General features: G+C 37.0%; 2 protein-coding genes across 2 annotated transcripts in view; both read left to right on the forward strand.

Annotated features, from left to right (window-relative positions):
- Positions 1 to 1,940: 1,940 nt before the first annotated feature.
- LOC148942955 (protein CFDP2-like) lies at positions 1,941 to 2,684 on the forward strand. The gene has a single exon (XM_089102410.1). The coding sequence runs from the start codon at positions 1,941 to 1,943 to the stop codon at positions 2,682 to 2,684; it is 744 nt and encodes a 247-aa protein (XP_088958536.1).
- Positions 2,685 to 7,535: 4,851 nt separating this feature from the next.
- LOC148942956 (complex I assembly factor ACAD9, mitochondrial-like) overlaps positions 7,536 to 26,799 on the forward strand; it is a 55,405-nt gene continuing 36,141 nt past the window's right edge. The window contains exons 1-2 of the mRNA XM_089102784.1: positions 7,536 to 7,655; positions 16,521 to 16,641. Coding sequence (XP_088958910.1) covers positions 16,593 to 16,641 — 49 coding nt within the window. The 5' untranslated portion in view covers positions 7,536 to 7,655; positions 16,521 to 16,592. The remainder of the gene's footprint in view (positions 7,656 to 16,520; positions 16,642 to 26,799) is intronic.

Consider the following 26,799-nt stretch of genomic DNA (forward strand, 5'->3'; position numbering starts at 1 on the left):
GCTTGCTGGCTTGGTGATTCCTTCTGATAGGGATTTGAGCTAGGGGGCTTAGAAGATGTTGTTTTATATGGGGTGCTTGATGCATTTGGGGCATTTGACTTGGGGGTTTTGGTTGGTTTCATTACAGGCTTTATTTGATATTGTTGGGCAGCATTTGCTTCCATTGCTGCAAAGGGGTATGGGATGGCCTTCTCTGTTGATATTTGGAGTGTTAGAGCTCTTTTCTTGTATGCAGGGCATAATGATTTATTTGTAGATTCATGTGGACCTTTGCAATTGATGCATGTAGGCTGGGTGTTTTTGCAAGTTGTCAGCTCTTTAGGGTGGAAAGATTTACAATTACTACACTCTTGGAGAATTTTATTGCATTTGTTTGTCGTGTGTCCCAATTTGAAACACTTCTGACACTGGATAGGTTTATATTCCTTGTGTGGTTTGATTTGCCCAAATAGGAATAATTTTTCTGGGATATCAATTTTATCCTTTAGTGTGAATAAGAAGGATCTACTAGTTTTTAGGCCAGTAGAGTTAGGTTTTCCAAGTTGGGTAACATCCTCAACTGGGATTGTGTTTCCAGCCCTATCTGAGAGGCCTTCTTTTAACTCCTGAGTAGATATCTCTGGGGTAACTTTGTAAACTACAATTTTTGTTGGTGATTGTTTTGGGTTCCAATTAGATGCAATAATTGGGATATTCAGAAGGGATTTAAGGTTAATTATTGTATCTGCTGATTTCTGATCTTCTACAGCTATAAGCAGAGATCCATCACGGTTAATGTTAAGAGAGAACATTGATTTTAGCAATTTAAAAATTGCAACTCTTATTGCAGTGATCATTTTTATTACAAAGGGGGTAGTGGGAGTAATTTTAAGGTAAATTCGTAAGTTTTTGGAGGGAGGATCTTGGGCAGGGAGAGGGGAAATGCTTTTAATTGGGGAGATTTTTTTCCTTTTTTTAGAGCTTCTAGAGAGGACCTCTTGAAACCCATTATCATCATTTATGGATGCATTAGGACCTACAGTTATCATTGTCCTATTCTCCGAATCGGAGCCATCATTAGAACTTTCAGATAATGTGCTTGACCAGCCAGGATGGGTATCTTTCACTATGGAATTTGATTTGGGATCTGGGGGGGACGTTTTTTTTTTGAGGACTTATGAACAATTCCTATTTGAAAAATCTTTAAAAAAAAATATAAAACTAAAATAAGAAGGGAAAATAGATGATATCAAACCGTCTGCACTATACTATGGGAAGGATAAACACCACAGTATAGCCCTGAGGATGACTTGAGCAGGATAGGTAGGATGACTTGAGCAGGATAGGTTTGGTACAACTTCTTCTCCAGATGCGTATCACCAGGATTTGTACCGAGCATTTCCCTGAAATTGGTAGAACATTTATTGCAAAGAAAGAATAGATTTCAATGAATATAGATCTTACAGACCCGTTCCCGTGTCCTTAATCCTTAGTGAAGTATTTGAATGTCCTATTGTCCTGAGCTAGACGCTCGAATTTATGGAGATGGCTAGCTAGAAAAGGTGTTGATTGACCAAAGGCTCATCTATTTCTGTTAAAATTGCAGATGGACTCAGAGAGAAGCAAGTTACCTCTTTTGTACCATATATCTTTTTGTGTACCATCGAAAGTGTTCCATAGCGGTAGTCATTTGCAAGCCATGGACCATCTAGTGCATAGGAGTGTAAGTGCAAGCCTCGTGAAAAACCTAACTTTTTAGGCAAAAAATTTAAATGGAGAAGAGCGGTTTCAGAACTAGCCAGAGTAAGAAGAGGCATGAGGCAAGGCCGTACCCAGTATTTTTTTCGGAGGGGTTTTTACTAATTTTTTTTTCGGAGGGATTTTACACAAAAAAACCTCAAGAAACGCATACAAACTTTGTTTATATCCATTTTTGTTACGTTTTTGCGAGTCAAAAAATCATGTCAGGGGGGGGGGCTTCAAACCGGGTACCCCCTTTTGTAGCTGATGAATTTTATCTTTATAACCTTGATATCTGCGTTTCTGAGCCGAGACTATATGAACGTAACATCTTGACCCTTGAATCCTCGGCTGAGAAGGCGGTCTCTTTTTATAACTCGGGACCATTAGATGGATCTGGCCGAGCAGGAGTAGGTATCCTGTTGTCCCCCAAAGCAGTCACTGGGCTCATCGAATATGAGCCTGTGTCTGAGAGAATCGTACGGGCAAGAATTAAAGGTCGCACAAACAATCTGACTGTCCTTAGCGTTTACGCCCCAATAAAAGATTACACTGAACAGCAAAAAGATCAGTTTTACAGTGACCCACAGACAGTCATTGATAAGATTCCCCGGAAAGATATCCTCCTAATTGGAGGCGACTTCAATGCCAGAATCAGCGGAAAGCTGAATAACTCGGAACAAGCGATCGGCAAGCACGCCCTCGGAGACAGGTGCACAAATGGAAACATGCTTTTTCTGTTCGCAATGCAGAACAATCTCGCTGTGGCTAACACCTGGTTTAGGCACAAGCCGTGTCATGCATATACATGGGAATCCCGCGATGGAAGAGTAAAGGCCCAAATTGATTATCTCCTTGTATCCCAACGATGGAAATCTATGTTGTTGGACTCGAGAGTGCACAGAGGTGCTGACACGGGATCGAAAAATGGATCTGACCACTTCTTGCTGAAGACAAAGCTATAGTACAGACTTGGCTCAAGGAAGACTACTATGCCGAACCAGAAAATAGACGTGTCGAAGCTGAAAGTAGATGAGTACCGAGGAGCATTTGTCCTTGAACTCTCAAACCGCTTCGCTGTCCTTCAAGATGACACTGAGGAGACAACCCCGACTGATCAGTGCCCTAAGTGCCCCAAGACAAACATTGAGAAGAAATGAAGGAAATTTAAGCACCACATCAATGAAGCTGCCTCAAACATACTTGGGTTTATCAAGCGTAAAACCCAGAAATGGATCTCAGAAAAGACACTCAAGCTCTCTGCCAAGAAAAAAGAAATGCCCAACAAGAAGTCCTCCACATACAAAATACTACGACAAGAATGTCACAAATCGGCAAGAGCTGACAAAAAAGCCTACTGGTCTAATGTTGCCAGTGATATGGGAAGAGCCGCATCACGGAACGATACACGAAAACTCTATCAAATACTTGGAGAAGGCACTGGGAAGAATAAGCGAAGTACGATCTCATCGCTTTTTTTTTTTTTATCAAAAATAGACTATAATATTGAAAAGATACGAAATTATTTTCTAATGCATATTTTAAATTCTTCTTCTTTTCTTTCTTTTATCCAGCGGTATTTGGTCCTCCTTTCTGCGCCTCTTCTTTTTGTGTTCTCAATAATAAATGGGGATACATCACGTAGTGGATATAATCAAACCGGTTTTTGTTTCCTTTTCGTATTCCTGAAAGAAAAAAAAATCAATCCTGTTTCTTTCTTCTTCTTTTTTTTTTATCTAAGACTCTTTGCTTATTTGTAATCTAATTTGTGCCTATTTTTCTATTATTCCATCACTGTACTACCTATCTATCTTACCTCTTACTCGACGTTCCATAGCTTTCCACTTTTAAAATTACTCACATATATAATTTTTTCTCTCCTAGTACATTTTATCTACCTTTTTCCTAAAAACCTTTTTTTTTCATTCATACGATTCTCCATCCATTAATTTACCATACAACAATTTCAAAATTCTCATTCTAGCTACCCACAGCGGCAAGGGGCTGCTCCCATTCATTAGGCCTATAACATATAACAGTAGAACACAAATTTACAATGCATATACGTTTTCGTACTTTAAAATATATTCACTTTTCTTATAACACTTTAAGACACTTTTCACTATATTTACATTAATAAAAGAAAAAATTAAAAATATAACACAATTTTTTTTTTAATACATCATATTTCAACACACTCTACTCTCGCTGGGCCTTGCGTTGTTAGGTAGCTACAATAGTCCTCAAAACAATTCTAAAAAATCAAATGATTCACAATCCGGGTGAATCGTATCCCCCTCAACATATAAAATAAATTCCACTATTATAAAATAAATTCCAAATAAACATTAAAAAGATGACCAAATCTAAAATCTATAATCCAAAAATTCATAAAATCCTATACTATAACTATTCAATTAGATTTAAATCTTACCTAATAAATAAACTTAAAAATACTGAACAAATCCTGAAGCTAACTGTTATAATCTGAAAATTCTAATTAAACTCTAAAATCAAGCACTTCATTAAAAGTCCGAAATATTTAAATTAAAATTTGCTCTTATTTCATATACCAAAATTTAAAACTCCATTTTCTAATCTTCTACCTAGATCCTTACCACAAAATGAAAAAACAAAAAACATACAAATGTAAAACCCTAAACCTTCAAACTCTATATTGTTTTCTCAACTCTCCTTTTATTATTCCCCTTTTTTAACGGCACATCTTGGCCCACCAAAACGCAGAAGAAATTCCCCTCTACTTTAGACCGAACAAGCCCTCAATTTTCTTACACTTCATAATCCTTATCCTTTTCCATTCTGTTTCCACACGATTTATTACATCATACTCTTCCTTCTGCTTTTCTTTTTGCTTCCACGTGTAATAAAAAAAGCAATACTATGTACACTATTGTGCTTGTATAGGCCTCATCATGTATTTTGAGGTACACAGCTTTCTCTAAATTAATTAAATCTTTTTTATCTGTAACACTTTCCAATGAATTCCTCAGTTCTTGTACATTAGTTTCTTGTTTTTCACGCTCTAACATTACGTGGTATTGCGTTTCTAGTATTTTCTCGCATAGCTTACAATTTCCATTACTACCACTCATATTCATCTTGACTTTCGACTCTTCTGTGGGTAACAAACCATCCCCTCACTTAAGGCGAAGGATGGAAAAATACTCACAAGCAGTAAGGAGCGTATCGAAAGATGGCGAGTTCACTTCCAAGAGCTATTGAGACCAGAAGACAATAGTAATTAAAAACAACCACTTGAACCGCAAAGCCCCCCTCACAACAAGGCGTATGAAAATGTACATAGGGACCCACCCTCAAGGGATGAAGTAATTAAGGTGATCCAAGTTTTGAAAAACCATAAAAGCCCAGGAATAGATGGGATTCCTGCCGAGTTACTGAAAGCTCTCCCCGAGGTGGCGGTGGATGAACTTCATAGTGTGATAACCGAAGGCTGTGACAATGAATACATCCCAGATGACTGGAAGACCTCAATAATTGTCCTTATCTTCAAAAAAGGAGACCGAATGGACTGCAAAAACTACCCAGGTATATCCCTTATCCCCATTGCTGTCAAGCTGTTCGCAGTCATACTTTTAAATATATTTAGACACCAGAAACAGCCGAACGTGACCCAACCAAGCAGGATTCAGGCCGGGCATGGGTTGTTGTGACCAGATTTTTAACCTGCGATCCTTGAACACCGGTTTAAACACCAGCAAGAAACAATACAAATCTTCATAGACTTCATTACCGCGTTTGATTCGGTCCATCGTGATGCAATATGGGAAGCAATGAGAGAGGACGGTGTGCCTGACAAGATCATCAATCTGCTCAAGGCATACTATGCTGGAACAAAGGCCCGGGCAAGAATCGATGGAGATCTTTCATATCTGGTCCTGATCGAGGAGGGTGTACGTCAAGGCTGTGTCCTTTCACCAACTTTGTTCAACTTCGTCATCGATTGGATCCTCAAGGTCCTGGACAAGTATAAAGGCTTTGCAGTGAGCCCGTCCTTCTCCGTCACAGATCTTAACTATGCTGACGATGTGGACATGCCTGCTGAATCCATTGCAGATGCCCAGGCTATGATAAATGACGTGGCAGTCAAAGCACTCTTGACTGGTCTCCAAATAAGCCTACCAAAAACAAAATTCATGCGAACAGATGGGATAGATGAAACCCTGTGACCCTAAATGGTAATCAGATAGAGGACTTCCAGTTGTTCAAATACCTCGCATCGATGGTAAACCCTGCCCGCGAATCTTCAGAAGAAATCCAGAGCCGCATAATGTCAGCCAGGAATTTATTCCTTCAACTACGGAAGTATCTCTGGAAGCGGAGTGAAATATCGCCACGGACAAAGCTCCGAGTGTATGAAGCTATGGTTCTCTCTGTCGTCCTCTGTGGATGTGAAACGTGGTCACTTAAAGCAGCCGAAGCATTGAGCTTGAATATATTCAACCACAAATGCCTGCGATATATCATGGGTATCCGCCTCTCAGATTTTCGAATGAAGTAGTAAGGAGAAGAGGTGGGGATCGCCCACTTGTCTCTGACATTGCTAAGCACAGGAGACTGAGATGGTTTAGTCACACAATGCGCAGACCAGATGACCATATAAGCAAAAAATGTCTCAAAAGTCTACCACTACCGGCATGGAAGAAGAGGACAGGAGGACAAAAGAAGACGTGGCTAGCAACAGTTCAGTCTGATCTGGAGCCAATCGGAGGATCCCAAAAATATGGCCGTCGCTGGGATCGCCAGCGGCTGGAAATAGTGGAGCCTGCCACCCTCGATCGAAACCTATGGAAGGAGACATGTCGTCATCTGCTGGGCGCTACGATGAGTCTGGATGCGGCTTGAACGTGCAACAAGTACAAGTAAGTACAAACATGTAATTTCCAATAGTCTGAATTGTATCTCAAAATCTCTTTAACTTCAAGTCACCGAATTTTTTGCATAGCCTACACTGACGATGTACTCCTTCTCAGCAGGCCGAATGTAGACTTAAAAGAGAACCTGAACCGAATGTAAAGTGATTTTTAACCTATCAGGTTTTCCATCAATGTTGTTAGATGCGCGAATATCTAGCATTCAACGCGGCAAGAAGTGATATTGCTACACTGGGAAGGCATGCAGTTCTTGTAGTGTCAGACTTGAACTAACTTGGTATAGTGAATGCAAAAACGAGCGGGGGAAACCCTTGTGAAGCGAAGAACTGCCGCCATTAAATGTTCTGGCGAGACTGTTGTGCCGAATCAGGGGCGGTACTCCAGGAAAAGGCTTGCATTGAATAATTGCTCAGTGTGCCACTCTTATGCTGTTTACCCCGCAAGTACATCCAGTCTACTTTTAAGGAACACCAACAAAATCAAGAAGTGCCATTTTAGGCAAGTAAAATTTGACTGTTTATTACTAAGCCGTATCGAAATAAGTCTCGAAGAGTTTGTGATTACAGACCTATTCAAACGGTGGTCGAGTATTCATGAAAAGTCAGATTTAAAAGTGACGCTCAACTCATGACATTTATCTCAAATGGCAATTGCAGTGATTTTTTTCTTTGTGTGTTCATTATCTCCTTTTTTCTTTCATCATAATCTTTTTAATTGTGGTTTATTAAATTATTACTGATGTTTTTATTATTTTTGTACCGCATTTAATTCTGCTAAGAATAATCCTATCACAATTGAGAAAAATTTGTTCTTCATCCCAAATGCCCGGAAGAATGCCAAATTGAGAAAAAACTATAGGCTACTGAAAACATAGCCTAACTCTGTTTATATTTTAAGATAACCGATCAACTTGGCAGAACAAAGGATAAGATCACAGCATTTTTAGTAGAACGTAATTTTGGAGGCATCACAAGTGGACCCCCTGAAGATAAACTCGGGATTAGAGGCTCGAATACATGTGAGGTAAGATTTTTTTTGTTTCTGTTGTTTTGTTGTTGTGTGTCGATTGTTGGTGTTTGAGGTTGTTTTGTTGTTTCCTTTTTTATTTGTATTGCTAATAGAAGAAATGCTTATATTGATATTGCGGATGAAGGATGAAAGATTGCCAAAGATTGTCCTTGTTGGCCAACCTTCTTGGGCAAAACGAAAAGCAGGTCGTCCATGAATAAGGTGGAAAGATGTCGTAAGGAAAAGTTTAAGGGAAATGGGAACTTCTTGAGAGGGTGTAAAGAGGGGAGCTTTGAATAGGTTGGGATGGAGGATGAGTGTGCGTTGCTGTGTTGGCCTCAGGTGGCTTGGTGCTGCAGTGAGTTGTTAGTAGTAGTAGTAGTAGTAATATCAATACAATGGGCATTCATCGAACCTGAATAAAAGGCAAAAGAGCAAAAGGCATCACGTAAAATAAGACGAGAGAAGAACTCCTTAATTTTTGTTTTAAAGGTGATCATGTTACTCGGGTTGATTCGATTCAAGGGTTGAGTAAATCCTCTAATCTCTCTTGGTCCAAAATATTCGAAACACTAAGCCTAGTAAAAGTTACTTTTAATAATGTACTTATGAAAGTAACAGCTAGCAAACAACAGATAATAACAAAAAGGATAATAATGAGATATTAAATAGTAACACAATAATAGCAACTTGATGAGATAACAAACTATGAGAAATTAAACAAACAACAAAATAAATACTATTAATTGCAAAATGTTAAGAAATTAACCTGATAACAAAAATAATTAGGACTTAAACGTTAATATTAACTTTTCAAGAAAGACTGGAACTGAGAACCAGGAATCATAGGCAGCGCAATCGCGCTGCCTAAGTAAAGAACGATGTTGGTACAATGTATTATTTATTTATTTATTTTTTGGGGTTCCATACCAGGGCACTTCGTACCGGAGGAGTTGCCGCAGAAACTTCGAAAAGGGCTCATTCGATTGGAAGTTGCAGTGGCTAGTACCCTTTTTAATAGTCAAAAGTGATTGTAGGGCAACTAGTCCCCCCCACGCCCATCCTTCCCCCAAATACATCCAATCAAAATTTTGATATAGCCAGTTTGTTCTGCGTAGTTGATTTCCAGATAGAAAGTATGTTTTTAAGGAAGACACTCCGCCACAACCCTCAGGGCAAGGGTTTTAAGTTATGCCCTGGGAACATATAAGAACTATATTGGCAAAATTTATTATTTATTATTATTTTCCTTTAGAGCAGGGCACTTCGTATCGAAGAAGTTCTCGTAGAAACTTCGAAAAGGCCTCATTCAATTAGAAAATTGGAATGGCTTGTGACCTTTTTAATAGTCGAAAGTGATTGGAAGGCAACTTAACACCCCTTCCACGTCCACCATTTCCCAAAACACATCCAATCAAAATTTTGAGATAGCCATTTTGTTCAGCGTAGTTAATTTCCAGATATAAATTATGTTTTTGAGGAGGACACTCCCCCACAGCCTTCAGGGCAAGGGTTGTAAGTTATGCCCTGGGGGCATATAAGGTTTTTATAAAAGGCGTTGTCATAGAAACTTCCAAAAAGGCTTACTCGATTGGAAATTCAAAGGGCTAGTGCCCTTTTTAGTAGTCGAAAGTGATTGGAGGGCAACTAACCCCCCTCTCACGCCCACATTTTCCCCTAACATATCAATCAAAATTTTGTTCTTTTCGTTTTATTCAACACAGTTTTAAGTTCTGTGAATTAGGGCCCTGAGCATGACAACCCCCTCCCCCCCACATACATCTTAACAAAGACTACGAATAGTACCTATGGTGCCCCAAAGATACTTATTGAACACGTTGTCGTAGGAGCCTCAAAAAGGTCTAATTTAATTGGACATTGGAATTTCTAGTGCCCTTTTTAATAGTCGAAAGCAATTGGAAGGCAACTAACACCCCTTCCACGCCCACCATTTCCCTAAACACATCCAATCAAAATTTTGAGATAGCCATTTTGTTCCACGCAGTTTAAAGTTCAGTAAAATTATACATTTGAGCAGGACACTCTACCCACAGTCTTTAGGGCAAGGGCTGTAATCTATGCCCTGGAGGCATATAAGTTTTTATTGAAATATTTGTTTTAGAAACTTCAAAAAGGGGTCATTCGATTGGAAATTCAAAGGTCTAGTGCCCTTTATAATAGTCGAAAGTGATTGGAGGGCAACGAACCTCCCTCTTACGCACACCTTTTCCCCAAATATATCCAATCAAAATTTTTAAATGGCCATTTTGTTCAGCGTAGTTGATTTCCAGATAGAAATTATGTTTTTGAGGATGACATTCCCCCACAGTCCTTAGGGCAAGGGTTTTAATTTATGCCCTGGGGGCGTATAAGGTTTTTATAGAACTCGTTATCGTAGAAACTTCAAAAGGAAACTTCAAATTTCCATTCGATTGGAAATCTAAAGGGCTAGTGCCTTTTTAATAGTCGAAAGGAATTTGAGGACAACTAACCCCCCTCTCACGCCCACCTTTTCCCCAAACACATCAAATCAAAATTTTGAGATAGACATTTCGTTTCACGCAGTTTAAAGTTCAGGAAATTATACCTTTGAGCAGGACACTCCCCCCACAGTCTTCAGGGCAAGGGTTATAAGTTATGCCCTGGGGGCATATAAGTCCTCATTAAAATCTTTGTCGTAGAAACTTGAAAAAGAGCTCTTTCGATTGGAAATTCAAAGGGCTAGTGCCTTTTTTAATAGTCGAAAATGATTTGAGGGCAACTAACCCACCTCTCACGCCCACCTTTTCCCCAAACACATCCAAACAGAATTTTTAGATAGCTATTTTATTCAACGTAGTTGAAGGTTTTGGAAATTAGTTCTTTAAGGATGACAGCCCCGCCCCCCCCCCACAACCCGCAGGGCAAGGGTTGTAAGTTGTGCCCTGGGGGCATGTAAGTGAAAGCGATGTTGTAAAAACATCAGAAAGGGCTCATTCAATTGGAAATTGAAAGGACTAGTATCCTTTTAATTTTCGAAAGTGATTTAAGGACAACAAACCCCCCTCTCATGCCCACCATTTCCCCAAACACATCCAATCAAAATTTTGAGATATTCATTTTGTTCGACATAGTCGAAAGTTCTGGAAATTAGGTGTTTTAGGATGATAACCCCCCTCCGAGCCCTCAGTGCAAGGGTTGTAAGTTATGCCCTAGGGGCATATAAGGTTTATATAGAAAGTTGTAGAAAGTTCAAAAAGGGCTCATTTGTTTGGAAATCAAAATTGCCCCATTTAATAGTCGAAAGTGAGTGGAGAGTAATTGACCCACCTCCACGCCCACCATTTCCCGAAACATATTCAATCAAAGTTTATAGATAGCCGTTTTGTTCAACGTAGTTGAAAATTCTGGAAATTATGTATGTAAGGATGACAAACCCCCCAGAGCCCCCAAGGCAAAGGTTGTAAGTTATTCCCTGTAGGCATATAAGGTTTTTATAGTTAGAGATGTCGTAAAAACTGCTAAAGGGGCTCATTGAATTGGGAATTGAGAGGGCTAGTGCCCTTTTTAATGGGCGAAAGTGATTGGAGGGTAACTATACACCCTCTCACGCCCACCATTCCCCTAAACACATCCAATGACAATTTTCAGATAGCCATTGTGTTTAACGTAGTAGAAAGTTCTGTAAATTTGGTCCTTGTGGGTGACCCCCCCCCCCCCCAAGCCCTCAGGGCAAGGGTTGTAAGTTAAGCCCTGGGGACATATAAGGTTTTTATTGAAAGTGTTGTTGTAGAAACTTCAAAAGGGCTCATTTGATTGGAAATTGAAAGGGCTAGTGCCTTTTTTAATAGTTGGAAGTGATGGGAGAGCCACTAACGCCCATCTCACGCCCACCGTTTCCCCAAACACATCCAATCAAAATTTTGAGATAGCCATTTTGTTTAACATAGTTGAAAGTTCTGGAAATTATGTGTTAGAGGATTCCAAAAGGGCTAATTCAATTGGAAATCGAAAGGCCTAGTGCCCTTTTTAATAGTCGAAAGTGATTAGAAGGCTTGAAAGTTTTTTAGTAAAGATCGATGTGGGTATAATGTACGATTTTTGTTGTTGTTGTTGTTTAGACCAGGGTACATCGTATCGAAGGAGTGGTCGTAGGAACTCCGAAAAGGGCTCATTTGATTGAAAATAGAAAGGGTTGATGCCCTTTTTAATAGTCGAAAGTGATTGGAGAGGAACTAATCCTCCTCCCACGCCCACTCTCCTAATTGCCTTCATGTTTAAAAACTAAATGTTTTCTTAAGGTTAAATCAAAATGTACTGTGTTAATGCTAATTCTCAATAAGGCATCTCAGCAGTAACCCAAGAATGACTGAGGGTATTATGTTCAAACTTTTGGGGCTACTTCTGCTCTTAAAATTTAACCAAGTCAAAATAGCGTAAGTGTATCCAAGCTATCAAAGAAATTAAACAGATTGTTTTTGCGAATGGTATCAAGTTTCCTATTTCAGATCAACTAGAGGAGGTATGAAACGAAATTAAAACTATTATTCGTGTCCAGATTTTTAATAGGGTGTATGTTGTTAAAAATTGCTGAAAATTTTTCTCCAGCATACAAATAGCAGACCAAACTATAAAGTCTTAAAAAATGAAAAGATTTAAAGTTTTATTTTTTCTTCCCTGAAAATACTATGTCAATATAAAACGAACAGAAATTAATTACAAAAAACTTTTTCCACAAAATAAGTTTTTCTAAGAAAAGTAAAGAACTCCATTAAACAAAAATGAGTGAAAATAAAATCAAATAATCTACAAAGCGTGAAACTACCGCAGATCAGCACCGATAAATAAATGAAACCCAAAACGAACAGAAATTACAATAAATAACCGAGTAAAGCTAAAAAACGAGCAGAAATTAACATAAGTTGGGCTCAAAACCCCTATGTCTTCCCAAGGCCAGAACATTTCGCTTTGTTTGCATAAATATCAGAAATAAGGAAATTATTCAATCACGAATTTTTTTACTTCAATACCTAGGAAAATATGCTCAGAAGAATATGAAGGCTATGTTTTGTTTTTTTAACAAATAATGTTTTTGGTATTTTTGTTGAGAAAAACAGTATAATTAACCCCCTCACCCAAAAATGTCCCCCGCAGCCTGCGCTGGTTATCGTTGATGTGAGACTTGGTGTCCATGGTTGATATAATTTACCGTCTGAATTTTTAATCAAGTGTCCATTTAGTAGGATAGGATCTTTTTTTGTTATTATTATTCTATGACAAGAGGTTGGATGAACGTTTCAATCACTTTTCATCTTTATTTTATTATTGTTTATTTTTTGTTCGTTTATTCATTTTTCACGACAATTGAAGTTACTTGACTTGTAAAATAATTCGACAAATTTTCTGATTAACTCACTAATGAGATAGTTAAGAAATTGTTATTGTTGTTAGGTATTTGGTTTTAATTCTTACAATTTTCGGCTTTTATTGAATTTTATTCATCTTTTAATTTTGTAGTTTTTTTCATTGTTTTTTTTTTCACATTCCCATTGACTTTCCGCGTTTTATTTGTTGTTTTTTTTCTTCAGCACTCTCATTGATTATAGTTTTTCGTTTCGCGCTGAAGAAGAGAGACGTTTGTCCCCTCGAAATATTCGCTTTGTTTGTGTTTTGTCAGTATTTTTATTTGGCTTTTAAAAACCCCATTTTTGCTCGTTTTTCTTTTTTTATGAGTCATACATTTAGAATCAGAATTTCATCCTGAATTCAAATATAGCTTTTCTTTCCTCCCTCTAATGTGCGAATATATACCCTGGGTTGTATATACGCATTGAATTCTCGTAAGTCATTCTTCTCATCAAATTGATTTCATAATTTTGTTAAAATAATGGAAAATCCATTAAATATATACATTTCAGGGTTTTTATTTGGACATTAGGGGGGGGGGCGGGGTAAAGCTTATTTCCTACGGAAGTGAATGTTATACAAACCAGATAGTCCAGATACCCTCTTCGTATTGTAAAAGAAATTGAATTTCAAAGAGAAGATTACATTAATATACTGTCCTCTATATAGAAGGTCGGGGGGATGGGAGCTCACCACAATAACAAGATACATCTAAAGAGCCCAAGCTTGAGATTGATGTTTAGGAGATTGGAACACAACTTTAAGAGTTAGAAATCGGGAAGGAAAAATTTAGTCTCTTTTTTCTTGCTAGAAAAATTAGATTAAATTTCATTTCCGTCAGAAATTAATTTTATATTTGGATTCAGGATGAAAATTTGATTCTAAAGGTATATCCATTTCTTAGCTATTTGATTAGTGAGTTAATCAGAAAATTTACCAAATAGTTTTGAGAGCTAATACATCCATCTTCATCCAACTTTTACGCTAGCCTGGTGGATAATTTCTATAGTAGAGTTATAAATTTACTATCTGAATTGTTACCAGATATTAAAGAAAAAGTTTTACAATACAGTATAAAGGTAAAGAGCCATCAGGCATCTTACGAGAATGGTGGAGATTAATGTAATAATAGTGAAACATACCTGAAAATCCAGTTGGCCTGCTTCAAATACCTTAGGAAACCTTCGTTAATAAAGTAAAGGATATGACACTGGGCTTTACTGTCCCCACCGGTGGTGCTGGTATTTGTTTCTGGGCACTTAAGCCAGGAAGTCTAATGGCTGGGGCAGTTATTCTGTGCTTTCACACACCCTTCGTATATCACTTTCCCGGATTTCTCCAGGTATACAGTTGGAGCTGTGTCGAGTTGGAGTTACAGAGTTACGCGACTGACCCCCATTCCAAACAAAATAACCAGCGACACCAGGGCTTGTGACCCCCAGGGCTACCCAGGGCTACCCAATGGGGGCTTGTGACACCAGGGCACATTTCAAGCGTGCTACCCAGTCGGCTAAAAGTATTGTAGCTACCCTCTCCCCTATACTTAAATTATGAGAACACCTTTAATTTTGTTTTCTCATTTAGAAAAATTGAAAAAAATCCTGAAATCCCCTCTAAATAGAGCTTCTTACTTCTACCCTGTTGTACATGCTAATAGTTACTTCTTGGATTATATTTTATAATTTGTTTAATATGATGATTTCCCCGGATTTCTCCAGGTATCCATTTTTACCAGGGTTTAGAGAGTATATTGGCCCGTTCCAAATTAAGTAGTCGACAATACCAGGACTCGAACCCACATCCCGAAGGACATAATAGGCCCGTTCTTTTGTACTAAGATCTTACATCTTTCTGCAAAGATTTCTGTTCTTTTAACTCATCTTTGTTCTAAGATCTACAGCTCACTGATGTTAGCAAAAAGTATGAAAGACGCCATCTTTCTGCCATATAGAACAATGATAAGAGAACTTTGATTATGTACTCATCATTGTTCTTAGACCGCTGATCAGAGCATAATGATGAAAGACGCTTGCAAAAGAACGCCATAAGATGCAAGATCTTGTTGCTAAGATTTTACTTTTAAGCGTTCTTTTTCAAAAGATGTCAGATCTTAGCAAATAGATGAGTAAAAGAAGGGCCCTAATATTACAGGTCTTGCACACTAACCGCTCAGCTAGAATGGATGGAACCCTCGCTAATGGCATGGAAGATAACGATTAAGGAACTTGCTAGAACATAGGCTGTCTGTGGTCAATACGCTATAACTGAGATTGCCGTAAAGCTTTTTGATCTACTATTTTCATTCTGTTATAATATGTGTTAAAACTTGCAGTTCTTAAAAAACTATCATCTAGCACAAATAATAATTGACTTAGGGTAAATCATAGTTAATTTTTCAAAATCGATCTTCAAATTAGTTCCCTTTACTGAAGGATGAACTAGCATTAAAGAAGAATATTAGCAAAGAGTTCTAATTAAAGATAACAAATACTTATATTATAAAAACAAATCGCTATGGCTGTGCCAAAGTCAAATGTGAAAACCAGTAACATAGGCGAAAAATTAACTTTAAGGTGAGTCAGACCTTTTCGCTTGCATTTAGTATCTTATGGCAGTAATGAAGTACCGTTTTCCATATGGAAGTGTCCGTGCATCCTGCACCGTCATCATGTACCGTGTTACTTAATTGTGTAATAAATTTGAACAAATGGTTCATGCATTACCTTTGATTCAAGATTGCTGTGTACAATCTAGTTTTTTAGCTGCATTTTTTTGCGATTAATTTACGATTTATATAAAGATTCAAAAGGAGGGGAGGATATAGTTTGTTAGAACACACTGGCTTTGTATTTGCAATTACACTCCTACCACTACTACTACTACTACTAACAACTTACTGCAGAACCAAGCTGCCTGAGGCCAACATGGCTACGCACACTCCTACTCCACCCCAGTTTGTTCAAAGCCTTCCTCTTTACATCCTCCAGGTAGTCCCCATTTCCCTTAATTTTTTCCTTGACGACAGTCTCTCACCCCAACCAGGGACGGCCTGCTTTTTGTTTCGCCCTTGACGGTTGACCGAAAACAACAATCTTTGGCAATCTGTCATCCTATAAAATAAAAACATCGAACAATGGCTAAAGACAGTGAAGAAAAACGTTTTGCACACGTATTAATAAAACTCCGGAAATTTCGAATTTTCGCTATTATCGGAAGGAGGGATACCCGATTTCTTGCCAGGAAACCGGGTATCCCTCCCGGTTTCCTGCCTCAACAACATCAGCAACATCGCTGATTCCAGCAATGTTGGAGTGTTGAAAAATGTCCTTGGTCCGATTTAATATTGTATCCTCCAATTGTTGGTTAGAAAATTAACTTTTAACAGTAGGGAAATAGATAATTTCACAAATTTGGGCTACTACGAATCTTGGTGTCGACAAAGATTAGAAAAATAAGTTGAAATGAGGCAAGTATTGTAAAATTGAAATTTTTCAGGTTCATTTTGAAGATACACCTGTTCCAGTAGAAAATGTTCTTGGTGTTGTTGGGGGTGGTTTTGGTGTTGCTATGGAAATTCTTAATAATGGAAGATTTAGTATGGGAAGCGCTGGTGCAGGTGAGTTAATTTTCGAAATAAATGTTATTCTGTTTAACCAATTTTTTGAACTGATAAATTTATGATGATGAAGCTAATTAATTTAAAAAAAAACAGATTTTAGCAAAGGTTAGATAAACGAATAAATATTGGAGCTTTTGCACTGACTAATCGAATGGATTCATAATGTATACTGTAAGTTGCAGTGTTCTATTGTCAGTTAGGACCTTGAGTTCATAGTCTAGGTACTAAATGTGAGAGTGAGATCTAGGTACTAAATAGTAATTCAGTACTTAGGTAGTTCTTAATGTGAATGCCAGCTCTAGGTACTGAATTCCTCAATCGAGCTTGAAAGCAAGGGTGTGGTTTTGGATTATAGGTTTAGTGGAATGTGGGGGTTGGATTACTGGTTTATTATGTTATGGCTTTATCATTTTTGCAGTTCGGCAATCCTAGTTCTATGAACTTTTTTGTTCTTCTGATAGTTCTGTGTCCTATTTCATGAATCTGGGTTGTTAGTGCAAAAGTCCTTGTTCGGGATACACTTTGTATGTATCGGTAAAAATGTAGCAATTAGCATGCCGATAAAGCTGGTAATTACTATGAGAATCTGAAAGATGGAACCAGGCTGCCTAATAGTAGGATATTTTTTCGGTATGGTAAAAAACTGAAGGGAAATTGTCAATCTAGATAAGTGCCTGTCAAAGGTTGTAATTAAGCTTCAATTAGTGATGAAGACAGCGCTAAGTAGAGATTGGCAACTTTGAAAATGCAGTGGCAACATCGTGTCTTAGTTGATTAAATAAAAAAAAACAAGTTTTTTAAACTGAAAGTAAGGAGTGACATTAAAACTTAAAACGAACAGAAATTATTCCGTATATGAAAGGGGCTGTCCCCTCCTCAGCGCCTCGCTCTTTACGCTAAAGTTTTTTTACTGTTTTAAAAAATAAAGTTGTGAGACAGAGTCAAACTTTTGCGTAAAGAGCGAGGCGTCGAGGAGGGGACAGCCCCTTTCATATACGGACTATAATTTCTGTTCGTTTTAAGTTTTAATGTCGCTCCTTACTTTCAGTTTAAAAAACTTGTTTTTTTTATTTAATGTCTGGTCGTTTTTTAGTTAATGCAGCTTTCATTTTGGCTCACCGTCATTGAATAAGTAAACAAATTTGCATAAAAATTTTACTTTTCTATTGCTAAATGGCTGTCTCTAAATTTGGTTCTGACGTAATTTACAAATTAACTTAGGTAACCCTAGTCAATACCTTGCTCTTTAAGCTAAAGTTCGAATTTTGTTCCAATTCTTTAAAAATGACCCCTTAATCACAAAGACCGTTAATTAGAATAAATAGCTCTTATGAAAGTACTAAAAAATCTTTGGCTTAAAGAGCGAGGCATTGACTAGAAGGTGAACTCAATCTTATAGCTAATATTTTTTTGTTTGTTTTAAGTTTTGATGTTGCTCCTTACTTTCAGTTGAAAAACTTGTTTTTTATATCTAATTTCTGATTTTTGTTTTAAATAATGATGGAAAATCTGGCGCCCCCTTCATAGCCATGTCCCCTCCCCCGTGAAAACTTCCTTCATGAAAAGATCCTCCTATATAAACCCCAACCCACCCCCACTCCCCCCTACCCGAAAAATTACCTCTGAAAACGTCTGTATACTTCCTAATAACCAATACTATATGTTAACATTGGGTAAAGTTCATAACTTTCAGCCCTCCCCCTGGGGGCTTCGAGGGATTAAGTCATCGTTAAAGACATAGTGATAATATTTTCGACCACGCTGAACAAAATGGTTATCTCAAAATTTTGACCGGGTGACTTTGGGAAAAAAGTGAGCGTGGGAGGGGGCCTAGTTGCACTTCATTTTTTTGGTTACTTAAAAAGGACACTAGAACTTTTAATTGCTGTTCCAATGAGCCATCTTACAATATTCTAGGACCACTGGGTCGATACGATCACCCCTGGAAAAAAAAACACGCATACGTGATCTTTCTTCTGGCAAAAAATGGAAAATTCCACATTTTTGTAGATAGGAGCTTGAAACCTCTATAGTAGGGTTCTATGATACGTTGAATATAATGGTGTGATTTTCATTAAGTTTCTATAACTTTTAGGGGGTATTTCCCCCTTTTTTCGAAAATCAGCCAAATTTTCTCAGGCGCGTAACTTTTGATGGGCAAGACTAAACTTGATGAAAATTATATATTTTTGAAATCAGAATTAATATTTGATTCTTTTGATGTATTTATTTGTATCGAAATTTCGTTTTTTAGAGTTTCGGTTACCATTGAGCCGGGTCGCTCCTTACTTACAGTTCGTTACCACGAACTGTTTGATAAAGCTGTAGGACATGGTGCAAAAAAAAAACTGAAATAACTATTGATAATGTGAAGTAAAATTCAGCGAGGGGGAGCTATAGACAGTTTATAAGATACAGTCAACTTCTTTTAAGTCTCATTTTCAGCGAGCTAGGGTTGGAAAATATATCCTATATATTTTAGGTGGATGGAATCTCATTTTGAAACTATCTTTTGGGTGGACCAGTTTTTTCCTAAATGAGTCTTTTTTAAGGAGTGGATTGATTAAGATTTGATTGTATTACGTCATTGTATTACATATGTCTTACATCATACACATGTTTTACGCCATATTTCTTATGAAATTTTGGCATTTTCTTCTTACTGTAGGGGGAGAGAAAGATTTTTTTTTCTTTATTACCTTAGGTAACATAAGCTGATTGAGATAATTTCTTAAACCACATTGGCCTGACATCACATAAAGAAAGAAAAACGAGCAAAAATGGGGTTTTTATAGGCCGAATGAAAGTACTGAAAATAACACAACAAAGCGAATATTGCGAGAGGACAAACGCCTCTCTTCTTCAGCGCGAAACGAAATAATGTATCCAAAAACAAACGCGGAAAGTCAATGTGAAAAGAACCAAAAAAAAAAAAATTTAAAAGATGAATAAAATTCAATAAAAGCCACAAATTAAAAGAATTAAAACCAAATACCTAACAACCATAAAAACGAGTTATTCGCCAATATCCGCGATTTGCACAAAATTCACAAAATTATGAACTGCCATCGACGGATATTAGCGAACAACTGAGACAGAAAAGAAAACAATTCATTCACTAAAAAAACAAAACGAACCAGCAAATAAATAAGTTGGAGAACTATGTCATCTGACTTCAGATTTTAATTAATGCATTTCTTGCAGACACCCTTTGAGACCTATAAGGTTGTTCGCATGTTTGATTATATGACTGAATAAGTGGCTCAAGGTTTATTTCAGGGATTACTAAAGTATCGGCTTCTCTTTGGAGAAAACCGAAATATGACTCGTTTATTCTTAAATCACCAGAATCTCTGTTCAAAGCTAGACCTAAATGTTGGTATTTATAAATTTCAACAGCTTCTCTGTAGTGCTGGACAATACCTTTGTCATGCGAAATTAGGCTAGCTTGATTAAACAAAACAGTATGGTCTGAATTTCAAAAATGTGCTCTGCAAGGGCAGAGTCAAAATTTTCTGGGTTTTTTTTTCTACTTTTTAAGTGTATTATTAATTGAACTAGAGTGCTGAGTTAATCTATCCGTTAGTCGCTGATCAGTTCTTCCGATATACCAAAGACCACACAAACAAGGAATTCTGTAGACACCGGAGTTCTCACCTATCGGGATAGGGTCTTTACCGTGATAAATTTGGGACCTGAGAGTTTTTTGGGTCTATAATAAGTGTAAATGTTATTTTTTCTTAGATGTTTTGAAATCTGGTCTGAAACCCCTTTAACGTATGGGAGACCAAGATAAACTCAATTTTCCCTCTGATTTGTGTTTTCTGTGGAACTATCTGATAATCTTTTAATGCGTTTTGCAATTACAGAATTTATTAAACTAATTGGATAACCATTACCAAATAAAATATCTCTAAGGTGGTTGAGGTCTAAATCCAAGAAGCTTGTTGAACCAACTTTTAATGCTGTATCAACTAGAGAAGTGACAACTCTTTTCACAGCAGGAGAATAATTAGAGGAAGAATTTAAGTAACGGTAAATATGTGTGGGTTTTATATAGACACCAAACTCCAAACATGCATCATATCGGTGCACCAGAACATATAAGAAAGAAAGACGCCTCTCTACCTCTGATTCCTGAGTTAATTTAAGTTTTGGATCCAAAGAGTAGAGTAAGTGAAGAAAATAACCCAGAGACTCGTCACCATGCTCCCACAAATAAAAAATATCATCTTTAAAACGAACCCAAAATTCAGGTTTACAAAAACTTTGCAAAATAGCCCTTTCTTTAATGACGATATCAGCCTGTATTGGAGAAAGGGGTGCACCCATTGAAAGCCCACATTTCTGTCTATAAAAAATGCCTCTATAATGGAAGTAAAAAGAAGTTCTGTCGCAAAGTGCTGTAAGTGAAAGAAGTGTCTGATTCGGAAGCGTAGATTTTTCTGATATAGATAGGTTAGAATTAAGTTTATGCTTCAAAATCATTTTGGCTTTTTGAGGATCACAATTGGTATACATTGAATCTGCATCAAAACTGCCAATTCTTGTATTAGGTTTAACCGTAACTTGCTTTACCTTGGAAACAAAATCAGCGGAATTTTTAATGTAGGATTTTTGAGCCTGAATTAGTGGGCGAAATAAAATTGAAGAAGAATAAAGAATTTCCCTATTTTTGCTGTTGATGTTAAACATCAACAGCAGCAACATTTTAAGAAATTTAAAATAAATTTCTTGTGTATTATTATCTCAATCAATCAGTAGTTTTACCGAACCGACTGTGCTCAAATCCTCCTCAGGGCCATACTATGGTGTCTATTTTGATCCTGTATTTCTTCCCACAGTAGAGTGCAGACGGTTTGTTATCATTGTAATATCCTTTCTTTTTTTAGTTCAAAGCTTTTTTCAATAGGCATTGCTTAGAAGTCCTCAAAAAAAAAAAAAAAAATCCCCAGATCCCACCCTCCCAAAATCCTCCCTCCCAAAACTTAGGAATTTACCATAAAATTTCTCCTATTACCCCCTTTGAAATAAAAAAGATTACTGCAATAAGAGTTGTAATTTTCAAATTGATCAAATCAATCTCTTAATATGCTTGATAAAATCAAATTGATAAATTCTCTCTTAATATTCACCGTGATGGATCTCTGCTAATAGCTGTCCAAGATCAGAAATCAGCAGACACAATAATTAATCTAAAATCCCTTCTGAATACCCCAATTAATGCATCTAAATGGAACCCAAAACAATCCCCAACAAAAATAGTAGTTTCTAATGTTCCCCCAGAAATACCCATTCAGGAGTTAAAAGAAGGGCTCTCAGATAGGACTGGAAACACAATCTCAGTTGAAGATGTTACCCAACTTGGTAAACCCAACTCTAATGGCCTAAAGACAAGTAGATCCTTCTTATTTACACTGAAGGAAAAAATTAACATCCGAGAAAAGTTATTCCTATTTGGGCAAATGAAACCACACAAGGAATACAAACCAAAGCCTATCCAGTGTCAGCAGTGTCTCAAACTGAGACACACAACAAACAAATGCAATGAAATTCTTCTAGAGTGTAGTAATTGTAAAGCATTCCATCCTAAAGAGTTGACAGTTTGCAACAACACTCAGCCTTCATGTATCAATTGCAAAGGCCAACATGAATCTACCAATAAATCACTATGTCCCGCATATAAGAAAAGAGTATTAACACTCCAAATAGCAACAGAGAAGGCCATTCCATACCCCTTTGCAGCAATGGAAGCAAATGCTGCCCAACAGTACCAAATAAAGCCCGTAATGAAACCAACCAAAACCCCTAATGAAACCAAGTCAAACGCCCCCAATACATCAAGTACCCCGTATAAAACACCATCCTCTAAGCCCCCTACCTCACATCCCTATCAGAAGGAATCACCAAGTCAACAAGCCTCTTTGTCCGGAGAGATGAGGTCAGGCTGCCCCCCCCTCCCAAGAAGAAACAAACCAGAAACTCTACCAGGAATTAATCCCTTAGCTGACAAACAGGATGCACAACCAAACATGCAATTCCCAAATATATGCTTATTCATTCTAAACTGTAATGCAGTTCAGGCCATGAACATACATCAACTACAGAAAACAAAAATCATTGCAGAATTGGCAAAAATCTACATCTCTGATGATAGGCTCATTCAAGCAAAAAAAGATCTTGCTTTACTTTTAACAAAGCTGAACATTGATACACAGTCATAAGAAAAATAAATCAATAACACAACACATATCAATACTCCAGTGGAACGTAAGATCACTCACAGAAAATAAGCTAAATGAACTAATATATTTTATGAATAATAATTCCATAAATATTGCTTGCCTCCAGGAAACTCAATTAACCCAAAATTTACAATCTAAGTATCTGAGATATACTATCTTGAGAAAGGATAGATCATCAGATAGAAAAGGAGGTGGAGTAGCTTTATTAGTTAAGAATAATATAAAATTATGTGGCATCAATTTTCTAGATTTTGCAAATGATGTTGATGCAATTGGTATAAGTGTTTGGCTGAATAATACAAAAACCTACATAATAAGCTTTTATAACCCTAATGGCCAAACTACAGATGCCATGGATTTCTTTAAATATATAAATAATTCTAATATGTTAAAAAATATCATTATTTGTGGAGATTTCAATGCCCACAGCCCTTTGTGGGGGAATAAACCATCAAATAAAGCTGGTAAATTGATTGAGCATATGACTTCAAATAATACTGAATTAGCTGTTGCTACCCCTCCAAACCTGAATACATATTTCAACCCTAAAAGTGGCAGATTCTCCACAATCGACCTACAAATTGTGTCATTAAACATTTTGAATAAAATTTATATAAATAAAATTGATAGTCTATGTACTGACCACTTTGCTATAGTTTGCTCCCTAAATGAACTTGCTGAGACTCTATCACATACCTCCTAATATACCAACACTAAAGCAAATTGGTCTATGTTCCAAAATAAGCTAAATGATGAAATTACAAGTTTCACCCAAAATTCATGCATTTCAAACACAACAGTTGACACACATGCTGAAGTCTTGGCATCTTTACTAATAAATACTAATACATATTTAAAAAAATTACAAGCAGAATCTAATCTAAAAAGGACTATAATAGGTGCTAAATATAAATACTGGAATAATTTTGCAAATAATCTCTCCAGAGAAACACATGAGCCAATTATACATAAAGTAATGAGCCACATCTGTAGAGAAAAGACGTCCCCCAACCTAATTCAGCTTAACATTATAGATAAAAAAACTCTTTGTAATAATGATAATTAAAATTCTAAGCTATTTGCAACTCTTTTGTTAATAAGCAAACAACAAATAATCAACGCAAAAATTCCCCGATTTATATCAACTGAAGTTACCAACCACGCCCAGGATCCGAGTATATAACTAGTCCATTTTAAATCCAGGAAATGAATAATGCAATACATCATATTAGGACCAAAACTAGCGGCAGCTATGATAATATACACCCTTCATGGATAAAGAATCTCACTCCTTCATACAAACAGGAACTGCTAAATTGTTATAATCACGCTTGGGCACCTTCTATGTTCACCAATATATGGAAATATTCGTCACTCCTACCAATCCTAAAGAAAAATAAACCCAAAGGTAACCCTGAGTCCTATAGGCCCATAATGATTACTCTTGAGATGGGGAAAATAATGGAGAAAATGATCTATTACAGACTCCTCTGGTTTGTTGAAAAAAATAATATGATTCCTCACACTCAAACTGGATTCAGGAAACACCACTCCTCAACAGATGCTTTCATTTTGCTAACAAATGCAATAAATGAATCATTCTCAAAAAATAATGTCCTAGTTGCAGCTTTTCTAGATTTTGAAGGGGCATATGACAATGTGAACCACCAAATCCTTTTAAACAAACTTGCAAACCTTGGACTACCCCCCAAGCTAGTATCTCTCATAAGATCCTTCATAGAAGTGCGAAGTTTCATTGTTTGTGTTGGTTCGGCCTCTTCACCCCAAAAGACAACAACCAAAGGCCTACCTCATGGAGCAGTCCTCAGTTGCCTCCTCTTTTGCCCTGTATCTCTGAACCTCCCCCACACGAATCTACAATATGGTACGATCTGGTGCTATGGTCATCTGGAAACACCTTTGAGATAGCACAGTCGAATCTGCAAAAGTCACTTTTCCAATTTGAAAAATTCTCTCAACATTCAGATTTACCCATTGCACCTACCAAGTCCAAAATAATCCAATTTCACCGAAAGTGAAACCATTTTATTGCAAAACTAACTCTAAATGGAACAACCATTCCAGAAGATAATCATATTAATTACCTAGGTCTCCTGCTTGACCAAAAACTTAATTTCTACCTCCACATTTCAAACACAATAAAAAATGCTATTGAAAAACAAGTATACTAAAAATACTTCTTTCCACACCCTGGGGCTGTAAGGAGAAAACCTTACTCCAGTTTTATAAATCACATATAAGACCCCTTATTGACTATGGGCTCATCGTCTATGGTGCATGTGCAAAGACCCAGATGCAAAAAATTGAAACAACACAAAATGATATAATGCGTCTCATTTGGTCTTAGGAAACCCACAAGCACCAAGTTTCTGCTTATGGAGAGTGGGTTAACAACAATAAGGGAGAGATGTAGCTTTCTCTTGACAAAACATCTTACAAAAGTTGAATCAAATAGCTCACACACCCTACATAATTGGTTAAGAAATCCAGCCATGTATAGAGGCACTGCAGATGAGTATGCCAATATTCAGAAGAAGTTCCCCGTACCGGCAAAGTCTATTGCACCTACTTTCCTCAAATCCCCTACATGGAATTGGTCAATTTCCATAATAAATACTGATTTCTCAAAGTGGAATAAAGAATTAACCACCATTACTTTTGCCCAGAAAAAATTTGCTGAACTTAATACAATTTCATATAATAATCATTTCCAAATATTTGTTGATGAGTACAAAATGAATGCGAAGGTAGCAAGTGGTGCTTTCCTTCCTCACCTGAAAATTGCAATGGGCGAGAGATTATATAATAATTTATCTATAATGTCTGCTGTGTTAAATGCCATAATCATGGCATTAGAACACCTTAAGGATAACCAACCTCTGATTGCAAATTCATATAATATTATTATATATTCCGACTCTTAATCAAGCCTTGAGTTGCTGGCCTCAGCTCCTCAGTATAAGTTGGACATTGACACTTATCATTCTCTCAGTATTATAGATAATCTTGCTTCAAGTGGCATAAGAACTTATTTTCAGTATATCCCTAGCCACTCTGGCATAAGTGGTAATCATCAGGTTGATGAAATAGCAAAAAATGCTATAAATATTGACCAGCCAAGTGGGAGACCAATCCCAATTAGAGATATTTACCGATGGAGGGTATCAGATATTAATTTTAATAAGATTAATCCTATCCTTTCCCCCTTTCCCAATAAGTATCTTTCTAAAATCTATCATAGAATTCGTTCTGGAACAAATGGACTAAATTTTCTTGCATTCTCATATAAGTTTTCTAATTCAAGTGGTTCAATTCCCCTGTCCCCTCTTTACAGGCATTGTAATATGAATAATGAAACAATTGACCACTACCTATTTGAATGTAATATGCTGACGTCTGCACAACATACCTTGCTTTGTAAACTGTTAAAATGCTTCAAACACCACAAAATTTCACTCAGCCAAGATCCTAGCCAACTATACCGGCACACAGAGCATAGAAATCGACATCTATCATCTCATAATTGAACTCCTAGAGTCGAAAGATCTACTGAAAGATATCTGAAAATATCTAATAATTATGAGGCAATCAAGCCAGTAGCTCTGTAGCCCACAGAGTGAAGCAAAAGGAAAAGGGCTAAATAGTATTACTGAAAAGCCCGCCTGCTGTTAAATAGAGGAGGAGAATTAAAAGAAGAAACAATGGGTCGAAGTGGATTACCGGGCTTATGAACTTTAGGAAGACCATAAAAGCGAGGGGACGTGCATCCGCGTGGGTAAAACCTTTTGTACAATTGATCTGTAATTTCACCTTTTCCTTTTAGATAAGAAAGCTCTTTTCGGACTTCCTGGAAAAATTTTTCTGTGGGATCGGTAGCTAATTGTTCATA

The sequence above is a fragment of the Artemia sp. Qi Xiang Cuo genome, chromosome 16 (assembly GCF_049724085.1).
Source record: "Artemia sp. Qi Xiang Cuo chromosome 16, ASM4972408v1, whole genome shotgun sequence".
NCBI classification, from domain to species: domain Eukaryota; kingdom Metazoa; phylum Arthropoda; class Branchiopoda; order Anostraca; family Artemiidae; genus Artemia; species Artemia sp. Qi Xiang Cuo.

Excerpts from the sequence above, each read along its gene's own strand:
- LOC148942955 (XM_089102410.1), top strand. The coding sequence starts at position 1,941 with ATGTCAGGGGGGGGGGCTTCAAACCGGGTACCCCCTTTTGTAGCTGAT.